Source organism: Colobus angolensis, unplaced genomic scaffold, assembly GCF_000951035.1.
Source record: "Colobus angolensis palliatus isolate OR3802 unplaced genomic scaffold, Cang.pa_1.0 Scaffold26, whole genome shotgun sequence".
NCBI lineage: Eukaryota > Metazoa > Chordata > Mammalia > Primates > Cercopithecidae > Colobus > Colobus angolensis.
The window spans coordinates 14,148,909-14,169,510 of record NW_012115821.1 but is presented as its reverse complement, the minus strand read 5'-3'; the positions used below and the strand labels follow the sequence as shown (position 1 = coordinate 14,169,510).

The following is a 20,602-nucleotide window of genomic DNA, read 5'->3' as shown; positions in this document are numbered from 1 at the left end:
CCCGTCTCGGCCTCCCAAAGTGCTGGGATTACAGGCTTGAGCCACCGCGCCCGGCCGTGCGCTGCAGGTTTGAACAAGAATAGAAGAGGGGCAGGGGCTCTGTGGGGCTCAGTCACTAACCAGGTATCTCTTTGCTCTCAGCTGAGTTCAGCATTTGGACCCGGGAAGCAGGTGCTGGAGGCCTCTCCATCGCTGTTGAGGGCCCCAGTAAGGCCGAGATTACATTCGATGACCATAAAAATGGGTCGTGCGGTGTGTCTTATATTGCCCAAGAGCCTGGTATGTATTCAGGGTTCACAAGAGGACATTTTCCTTGTTTGAACCTGGTTAGGTTGCAAGGAACAGAAATCCATCAAGTTTGCTGAAGTCAATGAGGATTCTATGTGTATGGGCACATGGGAGAGCCTCCTAGAAATCCAGTTGCAAGATACATGGCCAGACCTCCTAAGGGTGGGAACGCTTGTTCTAGTTGCCTCTTGGCTTTCTCCATTAGCCTCTGTGCTTCTTGCTTTCATTCAATTGCTCCATTCTTTCCACCGACCAGCCTTTGTCTGCCCACCTATGGCTACCTTGGCTGGCTGCCCCAGAAGAGTGACCTTGGCATCTGAGCTCCCTCTGTCAGGAGTTCTTAACCTTTTGTGTGCCATTAACTCTTGCCATCTGGCAAAGCCTATGGGGACTGTTCTTGGGATAATGTTTTCAAACACATAAAATGAAATATGTCACATTATAAAGGAAATCAATGATAGTAAATACAGTTACCAAAATCTTATAAGAACAAATATGCAACATAGAAACATGCATATCTTCATTAATACATTAAATCATAAGATTTGGTGACAGTATATTAACTGTCATCAAAGTAGCAAAGTAATAAGTGAAAATGATATATCAAAATAACTGTAAAATGACATAAAAACATCTATAATTTTTTTTTTTTGAGATGGAGGCTCGCTGTGTCACCCAGGCTGGAGTATAGTGGCACAATCTCGGCTCACTGCAAGCTCCATCTCCTGGGTTCATGCCATTCTCCTGCCTCAGCCTCCTGAGTAGCTGGGACTACAGGCGCTTGCCACCATGCCTGGCTAATTTTTTTTGTATTTTTAGTAGAGATGGAGTTTCACCGTGTTAGGCAGGATGGTCTCGATCTCCTGACCTCGTGATCCGCCCACCTCTGCCTCCCAAAGCGCTGGGATTATAGGCGTGAGCCATCACGCCCGGCCAACATCTATAATTTTTAATGGTGATATAAGTAATATGTACTTACAATGTGTTGTGATTTCTTGTCAACATTTCTGAAGAAAGGACATGGTAAATTTCAGTTAGTGGATGGTGAAAATTAAAATGTAGTTTTTTTTCCCATTCAAGTCCATGGATCTCCTGAATTCAATACACAGGCCATTTGGGGACCCTGTGGGCCCCAGTTAAGAGTCCCTGGCCTTGCCCCACTAAGGAAATCATATTGGCCCAGCCTCAGTCAGGCAACTCCCACTCAACCAATCAGCTGTGGCCATTGAGGAGGGCTGGATCTCTCTGAAGGCATTTTAGCCCTTGGTGAGAAGCAAGAGGCCACTCTGGGTCCAGAGTCTCTGAAATGATGGGACTTTCCTGTCCTCATAGGTAACTACGAGGTGTCCATCAAGTTCAATGATGAGCACATTCCGGAAAGCCCCTACCTGGTGCCAGTCATCGCGCCCTCTGACGACGCCCGCCGCCTCACTGTTATGAGCCTTCAGGTGAGATGCAAGGAAGCATCCATCTCCTTGGCCACAGGCCGCCAGTGAGACCCCTGGACTCCTGAGGCCGCTTCAATGTCCCCTTAGGTGCTGAGGCCCCTTTTCACATTTTGACCACAGATGTCACCCAGTCACTGGGGAGCTTTCCTGCAGCAGAGTCAACTCCCCATACACTTAGGGCAGATGACACTTGGGGCGAGTGAAAGCAGAGCCACAGTCAACAGCACACCTTAATGTTTGGGGACAAGTTTGTTTTTAAAAGTTTATTTAAGAGAAACAAAGGAAGCCTGTTCATAATTGGTTAAGGGATAACAAGGGCTTTCAAAACAAAACCAACACAAAAATAACAGTGCAGTGATGTTTTAGCCTGCTGTTGTTGGCTGCCCTTCCTCAAGAAAGTCAGTTGCAATTTATTATGATTCATTTACAATAAGTGTGCAGGGAACTATGTTAAGAGCTTTATCAGTGTTACCTCAGGAAATCCTTGCAATAGCCTGACAAGTAGGTTCTCTTGACCCCATTTTAATGATGGAAAAACAGAGGTACAAGGAGGTTTTGTCCACTGGGAACCGCTAGTATGAGGCAGAGCAGAGGCAATGTGGCTCCAGAACCTGTATTTTTGTTTGTTTGTTATTGTTGTTGAGACAGAGTCTCACTCTGTCATCTAGGCTAGAGTGCAGTGGCATGATCTTGGCTCACTGAAACCTCTGCCTCCCAGGTTCAAGTGATTCTTCTGCCTCAGCCTCCTGAGTAGCTGAGACTCCTGGCATGCACCATCACACCCGGCTAATTTTTGTATTTTTCGTAGAGATGGGGTTTCGCCATGTTGGCCAGGCTGGTCTCAAACTCCTGACCTGAGGTGATCCGCCCCACCCCCCTCAACCTCCCAAAGTGCTGGGATTACAGGCATGAGCCACTGTGCCCGGCCAGAACCTGTGCCCTTAACTGCAACCTCTCTAACCCCCACCTGTCGTTGTGGCACACGGTTGCATAGTCCATCCCTTTAGGATACCAGGAGATGCAATGTTTCTCCTCGTCCTAAACAGGTCACTTAATTCAAGGTTGCACTAGCACCTTCAGCCAAACTAAGAACCATCAGGGATGCCTCTGGGTTTTTGCCCAGGACACTGAAAAATAATTAGGTGTCTGAATTGGGAGTAGCAATTAAGTTGTGAAATAACATTGAAATCCCAAAGTATGATTTCTGGGTAAGAGTTTCTGAATAGCCTTGAGCTGCCCCCAGTTCTTGAAAATATTGGATTCATTAAAATCCAATCTGATGTCTAAGATCAGTGATATCATTGGCTCTAGTTCCCTACACTTGGTTTACATTTGAGATTCTAATCTTACTCTGAGGGGAACTGGGATACCTCCAGTCCAAATGTTAGTCTTTCATTTAGGGACGTAAACAGAACTCAGACCAGACTCAGTCCACACATTGAAGCGGCCTCATCCAGAGAATACCAAGGGTACTAACTGGTTACTGTGGTGTAGATGTTTTTCTTGTGTTTCATTTAAAGGCTTCTTAACAGAAGTGTCTTTTGTGGCCGACTTAACTAAAACCTACAGAGGGAGATAAACCCAGCACTTGTTGAGGGCAGGAGCTGCCCTCGTGCATCTCGAAGATTTCTTTCGAATCTTCCGAGGCATTTATCTCCCTCTTGAGGATTTAGTGGCAAGCGGATTCAGGTAATGTAAATTATGCTGTCTAAAAGGAGCTGGTTTGGAAAAATCCTCTCCAGGAAGCTTTTCTGTAGAATCCTCTCGTCATAGCTGGGTCATAAATGTTTCAGTAAGTACACAGCAGGCTGTTTCTCAAGCTTTTGTAGCCAGCTGCTGCTGCAGGAGGGGTGTGTACATCAGCACGCCCCCTGTTCTTCCCGGGTCATTTGATGCCGAGTGATATGTAAATTATTGATCAGAGATTTCGCAGAGGCCCACGCAGCAACATCTGGGGCTGGTTAGCAAAGAGAGGCATGTATCATTTTGTCTTGCTTTTGAGACTTTCTAGGAAATTGGAGTAGGCTGGCATTTGGGGTGGGGGTGGGATGGGAGTGATCTGGTGATCAAAGACTCTCTAATTCTGTGTTTCATCCTCCTTCCTCAGTCTCTATCCCTTAGGGCAGCACAGTCCAATAGTAGGTTCTGCAGTGATCAAAATGCTCCAGGTTTATGCTGTGCAGCATGATAGCCACTAACCACATGCGACCATTGAACATCTGAAATGTGGCCAGAGGAACCAAGGAGCTGGATGTTTAGTTTTATTTAAATGCATTAAATTGAAATATATGTATATATGGCCACATGTGGCTGGTGACTACCAAATTAGCTAGTGCAGCTTTGGGACCTTGCCATGAAGATGTGGTTCTTGGACCAGTTCTTGGACCTCAGCATCACCTGAGAACTTCAGTCCCAGACCCACTGGATCAGAATCTGCATTTTAATAAGATTCCCAGATGGTTTGCTTACACCTAAAGTGTGAACCATGCTGCTTTAGAGTTATTGCCTGAGGAGTGGCTGTCCGACCAAGTCTAAATCAAAATTACTGACTTGTAAAATGCTGCTGTTCGGGATTGGCCAGTCTTAAAATATCTCAAATGTTGTTGCTCAGCTTTGTTCTTAACCATCTGAACTTCTGATCGCCTCCTCCCAGAAGAGGAGATAGTTTCCAAGACAAAGTATGGGGAGTGAAACTGATCCAGAGAAGAGCAAAAGCTATGTCTTTCTATGACTTCTTGTGGGGGTACAACCTCTAAATGCATATTAATATTTAATAATAAGCTTATGTTTTCAAGCCTCTCTGTGTATGGGCTAGGCCCTGTGCTGAATGTTTTGCATGCACAGCTTAATTTGATCTTTATGGTAGCCCTCGAGATGGATCGTTATTATGCCCATTTTACAGATGAGGAAACCAAGACTCGAAGAGGTTTGGCAACCTGGATATATAGCTAGGAAATGGTAGGAAATCCAGGGCTGATTCTTAACTGCTGTGGAATACCGTCTTCTTTGCACATGTAGCCCTTTATAATAGGTTCCTCCAGGTCTGCCCTTGAGATAACAAACAGCATAACATAAAACTGTGTTTGTGTTCGTGAGTGCATGACTTTGTTAGCTGCCAGTATCCTCCTAAAAGAGGATACTTTTTTGACCTGGAACATACTAGGTTTTCTGACCTGCACAGGTGTTATTCTGAATGCTCAGATGATAGTCCTTTTGACCAGGATATCTCAAGTATCCATTCATCTCTTGAAATCATCTCTTCCAGGCTGTATCAAGATGGTGTGCATAGGAGACCATGCAGATGCACGTCTGTGCTGTCTTACTTTAAAAATGCAGAATGGCTCACCTGCTCTTTTGTTGCCATATGTTATATAGAAAAACATTCTGGGCCTATTTGCATGAGAACTGTCACCCAGAGTTTTGGGTAGGGTCAGTGTGTGCCACTGAACAGGAACGCCGGGGGCCATAACCTGTCTAATGTATTAAATTCTCAGGAATCGGGATTAAAAGTTAATCAGCCAGCATCCTTTGCTATAAGGTTGAATGGCGCAAAAGGCAAGATTGATGCAAAGGTGCACAGCCCCTCTGGAGCCGTGGAGGAGTGCCACGTGTCTGAGCTGGAGCCAGGTGAGCAGGAGGCCTGCTGGGGGGTCCCAGCACCAGCACTTTCCAGCAGAATGTTCTTGTAAATGTGCGTCCCAAAGGAGGGCTGATCAGTTTCATTACTGCCAGTGAGCCTCTGGATTCCCTTTGCTGTTGCCAGACGTTGTTTATAAATTCGTGTTTAAACCTGTGCCAGGAATAGGCAGACCCTTTACCCTGGGAGAGAATTCTCGTTCGTTCTTTCTTTTTTAAACAAATGCTGGGGGGGATGCAGTGCACTAACCTGGGAGGCCAAGGCTGCTGTGAGCTATGATTGTGCCACTGAACTCCAGCCTGGGCGACACAGCGAGACCCTGTCTCAAAAAAAAAAAAAAAAAAAAGAAAGAAGCATACACACACAACACAAAAACAAATGCTGCTTTGTTTTCTGTTAGTTTTTCAGATTCCTTTTGCATGACATTCATCATGATTTTTCTTTCATATTGTAACAACATCTTATAGATTTTTATTATATCGTTGACCTTATGACATGAGTAAGCATACTTTGGTCTCACTTTACTCTAAGGGAAAGGTAGGTTAATGTTCTGTAAATTAAAAAAGAAAATCTGGGTCTCTAGGCCCTAATGTCCTAAGATTTTTCTTGCTTGGTGCCTTGGTATATGGAATTATCTGATTTAATCATCTTTAAAGAGACAATGTTACCGGTGAACATAACACATTTATTAAGTGTCAGAAACTTGAAGGAAGGTATAGGGCTCAAAGAATTGCTCACAGTTTAGTGAAGTCCTGGCCAAAAAGCAGATGATGACCCCAGATGATCGCCATTACCACAGGAGAACTGAGAAGCAAATGGTGAAGATGGTCAGAGCAGGAGAGAGAAATAGTTTCTGCCTTGGTGAGTTCAGGAGGGCTTCTCAGAGGAGGTGACATTTGGTGTGGGCCTTGATGTATGAGGGGGAGACCTATGATCACTGCCTTATAGGGCATTTGTTGTGTGCCTGGCTATATTTGTATAGTGTAGTTGGAAATCTAGGCTCTGACCAGGCATGGTGGCTCACATCTGTAATCCCAGCACTTTGGATCAGTTGAGCCCAGGAGTTTGGGACCAGCCTGGGCAGCATCGTGAGACCCCGTCTCTACAAAAATAAAGTAAAAAAAAATCAGCCATGGTGGCACACACCTGTAGTCTACTTGTGAGGGATGAGGTGGGAGGATTGCTTATGCCCAGGAGGTCGAGACTGCTGTGAGCTGTGATCATGCCACTGTACTCCAGCCTGGGTAATGCAGCAAGACCCTGTCTCGAAAAGAAAGAAAAAGAAATGTAGGCTCTGTGTGAACATTGAGATCTATGTTTCCCAGTAGGCAGAAAGGGCAGTGGGGAGCCTCAGGAGGAACAAGTAGGAAGGATGGGGTCAGATCCCGGTTTTGGTCTGAAAGGCCAGGTGGCGAGCTGGTGCTCCCAGAGTGGTCCATTTGAGAAAGCAGCAGCAGTGGAAATGGAGAAGGCCAGAGAGCTATGGTAGCCATGGAGAATGAGAGAGAGAACCCATTCCAAAATGTTCCATGTAGCTTAGTGATTGGGCGGCAGATGACAGTACAGTTATCAGAACTAGGGCCAGCCAGGCAGAGGGTGGGTGAGGATTGGTCAGGGCCTTAAAGGGTTTAATATTTTGCTTTGAGGGGTTTTGAAGGATTCCCCAATGCCCACATGGAGATGTTTACTAGATCACTGTGAGGTTTGGTGGCCTCAGCCCCAACAGTCCCTCACTGGGTACCCTCCCTCTTCTCTTAAAGCCAATGTGCTTCGGGAGAAGCTGGCTCCACCCCAGGCAGGATTTGAACCCCTACAGATGTCTGAGATCATTAGCATGACACAGTTACTATTGATTGCAAATTACAGGATGCCCAGCTCAAGCCAACTCACACAATAAAGGGGCCCAGTGAGTTGCATAACTGGAAAGTTCAAGAGATCCAAGATGGGTTTCAGCGATTTGATTTGGTCATTGAGCTGTGCCCTGCAAGGCCTCAAATATCTCTGCTGTTCTGCTTTGTGGGCCTGGTTCTGAGGCTGGCCTTCCTCTTGATGGCAGGATGGCTCCAGCAGCACCAGATGTCCCACCTTCATGCCACATCAGTTAAGAATCATCTTAGGATTCTTAGAAGTCGAGAGGCTCCTTTCCCAGAAGTCTCCAGCACATCTCCCTTCCCATCTCACTGACCTGGACACATGACCACTGCTGAGTCATTGCCTGTGGCTAAAGAAGTGCCATGTGTTCACTGACGAAGGCTTAGCGAAGGATTTTTCCCTGATCCACTCAGGGACCACACTTGGACGTGGCAGTAGAGCCGGCTTCCCCTAAAGCATATTGGCTTTAAGGGAGGCAGATGGGGACCTAGCTAGGGGACTGTTGGGGGATGTTCAGTGCCAAAGGATGTAGGGTGCACAGCTCCATGGAGATGCACCTCTGTGGAGACCTCCAGAGGCAGGGAGAAGAGCTTTGGGGAACACAAATTCTGAGAGGGGTGAAAAGTCCTAGGAGCCAGGGAGAGACTGAGAGACTACCTGGAGAGGTAGGAGGAGAACAGGCTCTGCACCCTGGGCAGGAGGGCTTCAAGGAGGAAGTGGTGGTCAGGTGGTGCACGATGGGTAGATGTTCTAGGTGCCCATTTCAGTTAACAGATTACCTTGCTACATGCTGTGACCCAAACGCACAGCCAAAAACCTGCCCTGTGGGGAGGTTCCTAGCTTTGAGCTTAATTAAGGAGCATCAGTGCCAGTTGAAACCATTTTTTCCCCTTCAACTGGCCAAATAGAGAAACGTAGAAGAAGCGAGGTTTTCTTTTTTCCCTTCATATATATTCTTTTTTATTTCTTGTTAAACCTTCCCAAAACAGAGACATTCAACCGTAGTTAGAATGGCCATTTCCCAACGTTTAAAAAAAACCTGAACCCCCGCAATGGAGGAACGAAGTAAAGGGTAGTAACCTCGAGTTCAGCTGAGTGGGCCACTGTGGAGCCTTAAGTGGTGAGGTCTTCCAATTTCAGAGTGGTGTGTCTTCAACCTGTATCATTGTTTTAGTGGAAAAACATCATTTAATTTTGGTGAAATGAGATTCATCTCACGACAGGATTAGTAACAGCACTCACGGAATTTCACATTCAAAAAGTGAGGTTTTCTGAAGAAAGGAACGGTTCTTCTGAGGCAGGGGTCAGAGTCTTGTCCTGTGTTTATAGGATTTGTGATGTGGATATGTTTTCCTTGGGGCTGATGAGGGATACCCAGGGGGATCCGTCTGGTTCTGAAATCAAGGATGCTGAGTGCCAGGCTCCCTGTAGAACTGCTGATTTTAAATGGGCCATCTCGGGTTGGCCTCCATCCTTTGTCCTCACTGAACTCGGGGGCGTCCATTTGCCTGATTTCACCCTGTGCCTTTGCTAATTCTTCTAGATAAGTATGCTGTTCGCTTCATCCCTCATGAGAATGGTGTTCACACCATCGATGTCAAGTTCAATGGGAGCCACGTGGTTGGAAGCCCCTTCAAAGTGCGCGTTGGGGAGCCCGGACAAGCGGGGAACCCTGCCCTGGTGTCTGCCTACGGCGCAGGACTCGAAGGGGGCACCACAGGTAACCCACTCCTCTGCTTCTTGAAGCCTTAACTGAACCAGCTCCAGGGACAAGCCAGATGGAAATCCTCAAGCCCCATGGAAGCTTTTTACACGTGCTTCCCATGGAAACTGGGGTCATGCACACTTTGGAGGCGCTTGCTGTCCAAAGCTGTTTTGGGAGTTGCGGTTTGGCCCGTGGTAAATTCAGAGTGAGAGCTTGATGGCTGTGTTATCACACCTCATTACTGTTAGTTGTGATTCACATTTCTTCCTCTGCCAGGTTTCTTGACTTTCAGAACAGGATGCTGATAGTCAGGGAACACAGCACAGAGTCATTAATTTTGAGGGTTTCTTTGCCTACACAGAATTCATGATGCGTCCAAGGGGGCTCCTACCCATCTGTTCTTTCATGGTACCGGGCCCCCAGAAGTGCACTGAAGCAGCAGTAAGACCTGTCCCAGCCTATCTCCTCCTCTTTTTACTCTCAGATCTTAATGGAGGAGGAGAAAAGACTGAAATGGTCAAAGAATTCTGAAGCTTTTTGGACCCATTGCAATTTATTTTTATTCTTTGCCACAGATGGGACATGTTTGATTGTGAAAAATACAGGCACTGAAGAAGTAAATAAAGTGGGACTCACTCCATCTTCTCTCCTCCTCCCCAACCTGGGTCCAGAAGCAAACGGTTCCAGGAAGGGAGGGCCTTCGCCCTGTCTGTCATCTCATTGTCTTCATTCTTGGTTGCTGGGTTGGTTAGCTAATCGGTTCATTAGACAAGCAGACACAGAGTTTTGTTTTTGTCTTACAGAAGGAATCTTACTGCATCTACTGTGATACAGCTTGTGTTTTTGCTTTGACCTCTTAAAGATCTTTCCATGTCAGAACAGATCTTCCCCTCCTTTTCCTGGCTATGTGAGAATTCCTGCTGTGAATCACAGTTATTTGAACAGGTGGCATCGGGTGGCGTGCAGTGAGTGCGTCACTGTTATGGAGGCTGCCAGGGTGGAGAGCTGGTCCTTAGTCTCTGCAGGGGAAGTGCGCAGTGTGGACTCACTGGGGCATGTTTGCATTTGGTGTTACTTTGGACCCCCTTGGGAAAGCAATATGTCCGGGTTTCTTGAGTCTCTCGTGTGTGTACCCCCACCTTGCATAAGGAGAGTGGGATAGAGCAGACTTGCCTCCCAGGGGTGAGGGTTGAGTGGCTGCATGGTTGCCTGGCATCCAGCCCCAGGAGCAAGTGTTCTGTGTGGCCAAGGGGCCCTCTGCAGGTGCAGGGTGGGCTGGCAGGCTGCCCGGGACTCTGACCAAAGCAGTGGCCTCAGCAAAGCCACCCACAGGGGTGGTGTGAGTGCTGCCAGACTCCCTAGGCAAATCCAGTCTGGCTCCACCCTGAACTCTGGGCCTGCAGCTTGCCTTTTGTGAAAGGCATGGTGTCATTTTACCGTAAGTGATGTCCATTTTACAGATTTGGAAAGTGAGAGGCAGAGGTTGAGTCACTCCCCAAACAAACACTCCCCCAAAAAGCAGTCAGCTGGGAGGAGGCAGAACCAGGAATCAATCCAAATCTGTGACCTCAGAGCCTGTGCGCTGACCCCCCGAGCTTGGCCCCCTCTCTAAGTGGCTGGCTCACCCAGAGGCAGTGACTGCATCCCCAGCCCGCTTTGAAGTGTCCTAAACCAGGACCCCTGTCCTCCCGGCTGCTCAGGAGTACTTTCCAGGCAGCAGTACTGGCAATTGGGCCCTGACAAGCTACTCACCTTTAGGGCCCAGGTGGGGTCCTCTAGGCACTTGGAGCGCGTGGCAGGCTTCAGGCCAGGCCCCACAGCAGCTGCTGGGGTCTCCCACACTGGCCAGGAAGCATCTCACCTTCCTGCTGGCTCATGCTGCTGTGCCTGGGCCCTCTCCCATTTCCTTTTGGCTGTTCACACACCTTTTTGGGAGCTTAGGTTTCAGGCTGTGCTCTGCAAGTGTTGGACGCTGCTGAGAGAAGGAGCTGCTCTTGCAGGGAAGCTCCCAGCCAGGAGGGGAGAGGTACAGAACCGCCTGCTTCAAACCCTGTGTAAATATTGCTCTTGTCACAGGGAAGGCGTCTTGTTTTTCCAGCCCTCCTGCTCCCAAGCCTTTCCCTAAATATCCATTCTGAGATTACACAGCTGCAGTGTGCATGGAATGAAAAGGTATCTGTGCTCGGCTGCCAGAGTGCCCAGTATCCTGACCTTCTGAACAAAGCAAACCTCCCTCTGTTTTTATGGGTGAGTTTGCTGTATCTCTTGGCTCAAGCTTTAAATGGTCCATTCTGTAGATTTTGGAATAGAGGAATGTGGAGAATTTGAGGCGGGACCCTGCTGGAGGAGGCTTGAGAGGCTGGGAGATAGACCAGGGAGCTCCAGATTCTTTGGAGCCGCTGAGCAATTTTCCTAATAAAATGATCCAGGAACCCCAGTATGCTCGGGGTATACCAGAAGGGCCTCCTTCCCTCCTTCTATCCCCTTACCTGCCTTGAAGAACAAGCGGTACTGCATGTAATGTGCATTAAACTCATAGGAACTGGGCCGGACATATTTGAGGGGGTGGGGAAGACCGCCGTGCCCAGAGATGTTTTGTGGTGTCAGATACAGGTTGTAGCTAGAGGCAGTGGTGACAGACTTCTGCTTGTGGATTTTTTTCTTCCATCTTCTCTCAGGTAAGTGCTTTAGCTCCAAGTTGGACAGACTTTATGTTTAAATCCCAGTTCTGCTGGTCCCCAGCCGTGTGACTCCAGATGAATTATCTGACTTCACTGTGCCTCTGCTTCCTTTCCTGCAAAACAGGAATAATAACGGGACCCACCTAATAGGCTTGTTTGGAGCCATAGAGGAGGTAACAGCCAAGTAGTAGCTCTTGTCCCATAACCCCTGATTTATCTGTTCCCACCTTGTCTTCCCTGCCCTTTTGGACCCTCACAGTCAAGATGAACTGATTTTTGGTTGGTCAAAATATTGCATTAGGGCCAAATGGGTGCGGTGGCTCATGCCTGTAATCCAACCACTTCGGGAGGCCAAGGCAGGAGGATTGCTTGCCCCAGGAGTTTGAGACCAGCCTGGGTGACATAGTAAAACTCCATCTCTACAAAAAAAAAAAAAAAAAATTAAAGACGAACTTGGGAATGAAACAGCTTGTTAAAAAATGGTGGAACTTTCCCCTGCAGCCACATCATTTCAACTTCACTTTAAAAATACATTTTTGGCCTGGCACAGTGGCTCACACCTGTAATCCTAGCACTTTGGGAGGTGGGGGTGGGAGGATCACTTGAGCCTAGGAGTTTGAGACCAGCCCAGGCAACACAGCAAAACCCCATCTCTACAAAAAATATTAAAAATTAGCCAGGTGTGGTGGTGCATGCCTGAAGTCCCAGCTACTTTGGAGGCTGAGGCAGGAGGATGGCTTGAGCCTGGAAGATTGAGGCTGCAGTGAGCTGTGATCATGCCACTGTACTCCAACCTGGGCAACAGAGGAAGACTTTATCTCAAAAAAAATATTAATAATAAAGCCGGGTACCCTGGCTCATGCCTATAATCCCAGCACTTTGGGAGAGCAAGGTGGGCAGATCACTTGAGGTCAGGAGTTCGAGACCAGCCTGGCCAACATGGCGAGACCCTGTCTCTACTAAAAAAATACAAAAATTAGCTGGGCATGGTGGTGAGTGCCTGTAATCCCAGCTACTCAGGAAGCTGAGGCAGGAGAATCGCTTGAACCTGGGAGGCAGAGGTTGCAGTGAGCCGAGATCATGACACTGCACTCCAGCCCGGGCAACAGAGCGAGACTGTATCTCAATCAATCAATCAATCAAATATCTTTCCTTATCGTCACCTTACAGCTGCTTCCTGAATGGACACACTGTCTCCTTGTTGCTCACCTCCCGCTTCTTCCCTACGTAGCCCCTGGCCTCAGAGCTGCTGCTTGAGGGGCTTCTTGGCTGCACAGATTAGATACCATGATGAGGTTGAGATAGTGGGGAGGGTGGACCTTGGGACAGGAGCCTCAAGAGCTTCCAAGAACAGCTGGGTTGTGTTTGAGAGTCGCACGATAGCAGCTCTTTTGTTTTATTGATATCCAGAACAATAATTCTTTCTCTGGACTAGGAGCTATAATTAAACCAAAATATTTCCCAGCTGGGGCAGTGCCTAGGGCTCTGGCAGAAGCACAGCCCTGCCTGGGGATGCTATGCCAGGCATGCCCCATAGAGGGCACTGTAGCGGGCGTGTGCCAGGCCTGATGACTGAAGGAGGCTCTCCCTGAGCCAGCTAAGTTGTTTCAGGGCTGCAGTTAGGGGATCTGAGGCAGCTCCACTGTCCATCCAGGGGTCAAGACGATGAGCCTGGCACCAGAGCCATGCAGACATCGTTCAAACCGAGCTCTACCACCTTCTAGTTGTGTAGCATGACTGGCCCCCTCCCTGAGCCACAGAGTCATTTGTGAAGCAGGAATCACGGAAAGGATTCCATACCACATGTGTCAATGGTGCTGTGCACAGGACCCGGAGCCGGAGTGGGGCACACATACCCCGTCATCAGGAGCTGCTGTTTTGTTCCTGTGCTTGTTGCTGGAATTCACAGCAAAGTGGGTGGGCTGGCAGGTCACAGTGGCTGCACCCAGTCTGCAGCACAGTGCCTGGGGTGAGGGCTGAGGAGGAAGGGAGGAGATGCTTGGCTTCCCTGGCCTCTCCAAGTCTACCCAGAGAAGAAAGGACGGTCAGAGGGGCCCACGCCTCCCCCACACCCCTGGAAGGAGAGCTGGGCTCTGGTGGCTGAAGCAGCATTTCAGGCTCACAGTGTGACTCAGGCTTCTCACCCTCAACCACAATGGCTTATGCCCAGAGGAGAGAACAGGGTGTCCAGGCTGTTGGTGCTTGTGGGCGAAATGTCAGCCATGCTCCTCTTGCCTTGGCCTGGAAAAGGGATCCCTCACCCCGCAGGACCTGAGGTTTTCTCTGCCAGAAGTTCAGAGCTAGTGTCGGTGGGTTCCCACGCCACCAGGGTGAGCTCTCTGTGAGGGGACCTATGTGTGTCCCCCACCATGGCCTCAGTGCTCCTGGGAAAGCCCTCCAAGCCATCAACATAGCATTTTCTATTCCTTTCTCCCAGGTATCCAGTCGGAATTCTTTATTAACACCACCCGAGCAGGTCCGGGGACATTATCCGTCACCATCGAAGGCCCGTCCAAGGTTAAAATGGATTGCCAGGAAACACCTGAAGGGTACAAAGTCATGTACACCCCCATGGCTCCTGGTAACTACCTGATCGGCGTCAAATACGGTGGGCCCAACCACATTGTGGGCAGTCCCTTCAAGGCCAAGGTGACAGGTAACGATCAACTTACCTTCGGAGTTACTCCCTTCCTGGGGAGCTGGTTTTGTCAGATCAATCATAGTGGAAACTATGGATGGTTTTAGATGTGTTAAAGCTACTTTGAACTTTGAATGTCAGTAAATAGTATGAGATGTCAGAGGGCAGTGTTTGAAACTTACAAAAGTCCACAGAGTGGAGCGTGCAGAAGTTGCGAAAACATGTTAGGTAGTTTTCTGTCTCTAACAGGAAAGAACAGATATTGAAATCTTATGTATTTGTTTAGATCAGGGCCTGAAAAATCCCCTCATTTCTAATTTTCACTTTAAAAATAATCAAAAGGTTTTATTATACTTATAAAAATGTGTCTCCCCCAAAACACTGGAAAAAATACCAAACTATGAAAACCAGTTCACAGCCACCACCCAAGGTAACCACCATAAACACCGTAGTAAATCCCTTCCACACGTCATGATTCACTGTTATGTAAAGGATGTAGTTTCCTCGCAGAAAAATTAGAAAATTCACATAGAAAAATCATCCTTTCTCATCCACAGAATCATTTTTCGATATTTCATTATATGTCATCCCAAATTTTACTCTGCTTATACATAGACTATTTTACGTAAATAGAAAGATGTGAATTCCACCGGCACATCTTTGGGGGGGTGGGGGCTGGGGGGATTGGGAGGGTTCTAGGCCTTGTCAGCCAAGGCCAGACTCATCCATTTGCCCAGAAAGCCAGATCCTAGTTGTATGGGGGTGGGACCGCAGGGGTTTAGAAGACATTATGGGTGTGAGATACGGGTGTGGTGGCTTTTGTATCCAGGTGTTGGGGTGCGCGGGCTCTCCTGGGGCTACTGTGTAGGGTACTCGCCTGTCCTCTGGCTGAGAGACTCCTCTTGATCTGGCCATTCACGCCTGTCCCCCTCCCTCCTGTATCTTAGGCCAGCGTCTGGTTAGCCCCGGCTCAACCAATGAGACCTCATCCATCCTGGTGGAGTCAGTGACCAGGTCTTCTACAGAGACCTGCTATAGCGCCATTCCCAAGGCATCCTCGGACGCCAGCAAGGTGACCTCTAAGGGGGCAGGGCTCTCGAAGGCCTTTGTGGGCCAGAAGAGTTCCTTCCTGGTGGACTGCAGCAAAGCTGGTAGGTGTCTGGGCCTTTTCAAGGGTGGGGTGGGGCAGGGGCAGGCTGGACCCCCTGGGTACACTGGCCTTCCCTGCTGAGGTCTCCTGCAGTGCCTACCCCCATGTAACCCAGCCGTTTGCAAGTAACCATGCTCATGACCCTGTTCTCCTGCACTTAATATTTTTAAATGATTTTCTTCTCTTTTGCCTTTTGAACTTGGGTATTTATTTGGGTTTCAACGGTCGGTTGCCTGGGTTCTGGCATCCAGTACACCTGGGTTGGAAACCTGGTACTGCCACTTCATTCATTCATTCATTCGTTTGTTCATAAAACTTATTTAGCCATGTGACCTCGGAAAGTTATTAAATCTCTTTCCAAAAGTCAGTTTCCGCTTCTCGGAAGTACCTTCTTTAAGGTGCCTGTGAGAGTAAACAAGAAGATTCTCACAGCTAACGCTTAGAATAGCACTTACCATGTGCTAGCGTTTGACACCCATCACTCCTTAAACCTCACAACTGGCTCGTGAGGTATGTGTCGTTCTCATTCCCTGTTTACAGATGGGGACGCTGAGCTAGGGAGAGGTGAGATTCCAGTCCAAGGTCACCCAGGTAGCAAGTGGCAGGGCAGGGATTTGAACCCACACCGTCAGGCTCTATGAGCCTTTGCTTGTAATTGCCACACTCTCCCACCTCTCAGGGGCCCCAGCGTTATGGCGGAAGCTCCTTCCCTTTGGCTCTCATACTCCCTCCTCTTCCTGTGCCTGTCCTGACGCATCCGAACGGAATAACCACCTTCTTCTGCCTCCTAGGCTCCAATATGCTGCTGATCGGGGTCCATGGGCCCACCACCCCCTGCGAGGAGGTCTCCATGAAGCATGTAGGCAACCAGCAATACAACGTCACATACGTCGTCAAGGAGCGGGGCGATTATGTGCTGGCTGTGAAGTGGGGGGAGGAACACATCCCTGGCAGCCCTTTTCATGTCACAGTGCCTTAAAACAGTTTTCTCACATCCTGGGGAGAGTTCTTGTGGTTGCTTTTGTTGCTTGTTTGTAATTCATTTTATACAAAGCCCTCCAGCCTGTTTGTGGGGCTGAAACCCCATCCCTAAAATATTGCTATTCTAAAGTGCCTTCAGAAATAAGTCCTAGACTGGACTCTTGAGGGACATGTTGGAGAATCTTGAGAAATGCAAGCTTGTTCAGTGGGCTGAGAAGATCCCAAGTACACTAGGTGCCAACCAGAACTCTTGGTGGAACAGACCACCCACTGCAGCAGACAGACCGGGCACATGGTGAGACTGACGTTTCAGAAAAACAAAACTGGTTAGCCTGAGCTGCTGGTTTGCTCCTCAGCATTTATGAAACAAGGCTAGAGAAAAGGAGGACACCTAGTTTGGTTGTCATTTAGCAAAGGGGATGACTTAAAATCAGCTTAATCTCTTTCAGTGCCCATGTTAATGTATTTGGATATTAGATCACTAGCACTGCTTTACTGCTCCTCACTGCCAACACCACCATGCTCTGTGGCCTTCTTATGCTTCTCAGAGGGCAGAGTGGATGTGGTGGCAGCCGGGCCCACATGTCTCCCAAGTACCTGTACCCTCGCTCTGATGATTATTTCTTGCAGAGTCACCACACGAGACCATCCCGGCAGTCATGGTTTGCTTTAGTTTTCCAAGTCCGTTTCAGTCCCTTCCTAGGTCTGAAGAAATTCTGCAGTGGCGAGCAGTTCCCCACTTGCCAAAGATCCCTTTTAACCAACACTAGCCCTTATTTTTAGCACATGCTCCAGCCTGTCATCGGCCTGGGGAGTCTTACCAAAATGTTTAAAGTGACCTCAGGGGGCCCATGGATTAGCGCCCTCATCCCAAGGCCCGTCCCTTGACTTAACACTCCACACCCACCCCAGCCAGCTTCATGGCTCACTGTTTCTGGAAAATAATGATCTGTACAGACAGGAAAGAATGAAACTCCTGCCCATCTTTGGCCTGAAAGTTGGGAATGGTGGGGGAGAGGAAGGGCAGCAGCTTATTGGTGGTCTTTTCACCATTTAGCAGAAACAGTGAGAGCTGTGTGGTGCAGAAATACAGAAATGAGGTGTAGGGAATTTTGCCTGCCTTCTGCAGACCTGAGCTGGCTTTGGAATGAGGTTAAAGCGTCAGGGACGTTGCCTGAGCCCAAATGTGTAGTGTGGTCTGGGCAGGCGGACCTTTAGGGTTTGCTGCTTAGTCCTGAGGAAGTGGCCACTGTTGTGGCAGGTGTAGCATCTGGGGCGAGTGTTGGGGGTAAAAGCCCACCCTCCAGAAACTGGAGCAGCCCGAAGCCTGATGTGAAAGGACCACGGGTGTTGTAAGCTGGGACATGGAAGCCAAACTGGAATCAAACACCGACTGTAAATTGTATCTTATAACTTATTAAATAAAACATTTGCTCCGTAAAGTTCTCTTGGTGTTCTTGGATGGCGTCGCTTCTGAATAAATTGTTTAATCCTAGGAGTTCAACACCACCAGCCTGGGTAACACAGCAAGACCCAACCTCTACAAAAAATTAAAAAATTAGCCAGCATGGTAATGCATGCCTGTAGTCCCAGCTACTCAGGAGGCGGAGGCAGGAGGATCACTTGAGCCTGAGAGGCCAAGGTTGCAGTGAGCTGTGGTTGCAACCCTGCACTCTAGCCTGGGCAACAGAGCGAGACAGTGTAACACACACACACACACACACTCTCTCTCTAACGTCATTGGAGCCCCAGACCAGCTCCCCCAACCTGTGCCTTAAGGGACACAGACTAGCAACTTGTTTTGACAATGAACCTGGGCTCTTTTGGGGGGGGGGGCGGGTAAACAAGAAGCTGTCACCTGTCACCCTGCTGTGCTAATTGTTGCTGCTGTCTTCCCCTCCCTTTGCCTCTGTTTCTCTCTCTCTCTTTTTTTTTTTTTTAATTTTCCTTTTTTGAGACAGTCTCAACTCACCCAGGCTGGAGGGCGGTGGTGGGATCTCAGCTCACTACAACCTCCACCTCCCGGGTTCAAGCAATTCTTCTGCCTCAGCCTCCCAAGTAGCTGGGACTACAGGCGCGTGCCACCATGCCTGGCTAATTTTTGTCTTTTTAGTAGAGATATGGTTTCGCCATGTTGGCCAGGCTGGTCTTGAACTCCCGACCTCAAGTGATCCGTCCCACCTTGGTCTCCCAAAGTGTTGTATTACAGGCGTCAACCACTGCAACTGGCCTGTTTCTCCTTTTTCTAGAAGAGCTTCTGATTGCTAAATGCTTGGGAGGTACCTAGCACCCCTCCTCCGCCTCCGCCTCCACTTCCCCCCCACCCCCCAGCAGTGATACCGCTTTGCAGATGGCACTACCACCTCAGGTGCTGCAATGACATGTTTGCAGATGCAAAGCTCACTTGGGGGCAGACCCAGGGCCCCTGCCTTCTTGACCCCAGAGTGGGAGTTCTACCCCCTGCTGATACCGCTGTGGAAACAGGAGCCCACAGATAGGCCCCGGCAGGTGCCATGGTGATGGGAAATCACTGCTGGGCCTCCAGCCCTCCAGATGGGGGTTGAGGGTGGAGAGAAAAGCAGGGAAGGGAGACTGGATTTTCTAACACCTGGCTGTCAGTTGGGATCAATTGTTTGCCTCTAAGAGCAGCCTTATCTGTGGCCTGCGCCAGGAAGCACTGCTTCCTGGACTGCTATCTGGGAAGGTCCGTGGGCTTCAGGATTCTGCAGTGGCAGGCAGTTCCCCCACTTGCCAAAGAGTCCATTCAGGCTCTGCCCGGTGGGGTCTGGCCGGCCCACAGTTTGATGCTAGTTTGCCCATGGAGGAGCACAGGGCACAGCCATTGGTTTCTCCAGTGTGAAGCCCGGTGGCTTTCTGTTGGGGGAGGTAGCATTTGTAAATTAACAGCATGGGCTTTGGTGTCAGGCACCCCAGAACTTCAACCCTGGCTCCGCTGTTCATGGACTGTGTGCCCCTGGGGAAGTCGCCTTGCCTCACCTCTCTGGGTGGTTGTGAGGATCAGATAAGAGCCCACAGGGAGCTGCAAGGAACAATTTACCTGCCAGAGTCTCAGCCACTGCTGTCTGTGACCAACACCTGCCGGAAGTGCTGTTCCTTGCACAAGGCTGCCCCCTGGTGGCTGGTTGGTATCTGGGGTTACACCTGGTGGTCCCCTGCATGGGGGGCGATGGTGATGTGGCTCTGGGGTAAATTTCCCCACTAGAAGCCACTACCTCCTGTTACATTAAAGACATCTCAGGGTGGGATGCACCTCTTTATCGGTCAATGGCTAGGAGCACAGGGCAACCCTTACCTGCACCTGGGCTTGGCTGCTATGGAAACCAGCTGTTTGTGCAAACACCTTGAAAACTTTGAAACTTGACCCCGGACAAGCCTGGTGCCAGGTCCTTTCCGACTTTTGTGTTTTCTTTCCAACTTTCACTATTGACTTTGCCTCTTTCCTACTAGGAGTGGACAGGGCCGATGGAGGTGAAGCAGACAGCAGCTGCCTTGCAGAGATTCCCAGGCCCTGCCCAATTCGAAGCAAAGAAGCCCGCCTCTTCCTCATCATATTTCCCTTTGCAACCCAGGGAGGCAGGCACCAGGATGCTGCTAAGAAGGAAACATTTTATTAACATGTTTCTTTGTTTCAGATGCACTTATAACACTTACGCCCCTTGACCACATGTCTAGTTTTAGGACTTCAAAGGGGCTTTGAAGCCACATTTTGATGAGTTTGGTGTAAAATAAGTAGGGTGTGTAGGGATTTAATTTCCCTTGAAAGTTGCACAGACTTAAAAATTAGCAGAATAGGCCGGGCCTGGTGGCTAACACCTGTAATCCCAGCACTCTGGGAGGCCGAGGCGGGCGATCTCCTAAGGTCAGGAGCTCCAGATCAGCCTGGCCAACATGGTGAAACCCCCTCTCTACTAAAGATAGAAAAATTAGCTGGCGTTGTGGTGCATGCAGGCCTGTAATCGCACTACTCAGGAGGCTGAAGCAGGAGAGTTGCTTGAACCCGGGAGGCAGAGGCTGCAGTGAGCCGAGATCGCGCTACTGCACTCCATCCGGCCTAGGCGACAGCGTGAGATTCCATCTCAAAACAAACAAAAAAAATTTGCAGAATAAAGGTTAATGGCAAAATGAGTGCTTGACCCTTGTCAACCCGCCAAGTTTATACTAAAAATGGGGAGCGTTGTTGT

At 49.0% G+C, this 20,602-nt stretch overlaps 1 protein-coding gene across 6 annotated transcripts in view; it reads left to right on the top strand.

The window, feature by feature from the left end:
- Window positions 1–17,842, top strand: part of FLNB (filamin B, beta) — a 179,109-nt gene extending 161,267 nt beyond the window's left edge. For all 6 annotated transcript variants that reach the window (XM_011947240.1, XM_011947239.1, XM_011947237.1 and 3 more), the window contains 7 exons: window positions 142–279; window positions 1,621–1,736; window positions 5,231–5,363; window positions 8,789–8,965; window positions 14,069–14,287; window positions 15,217–15,420; window positions 16,211–17,842. In XM_011947240.1, the coding sequence (XP_011802630.1) occupies window positions 142–279; window positions 1,621–1,736; window positions 5,231–5,363; window positions 8,789–8,965; window positions 14,069–14,287; window positions 15,217–15,420; window positions 16,211–16,398 (1,175 nt within the window). In that variant the 3' untranslated portion in view covers window positions 16,399–17,842. The remainder of the gene's footprint in view (window positions 1–141; window positions 280–1,620; window positions 1,737–5,230; window positions 5,364–8,788; window positions 8,966–14,068; window positions 14,288–15,216; window positions 15,421–16,210) is intronic.
- The last annotated feature ends 2,760 nt before the right edge of the window (window positions 17,843–20,602 follow it).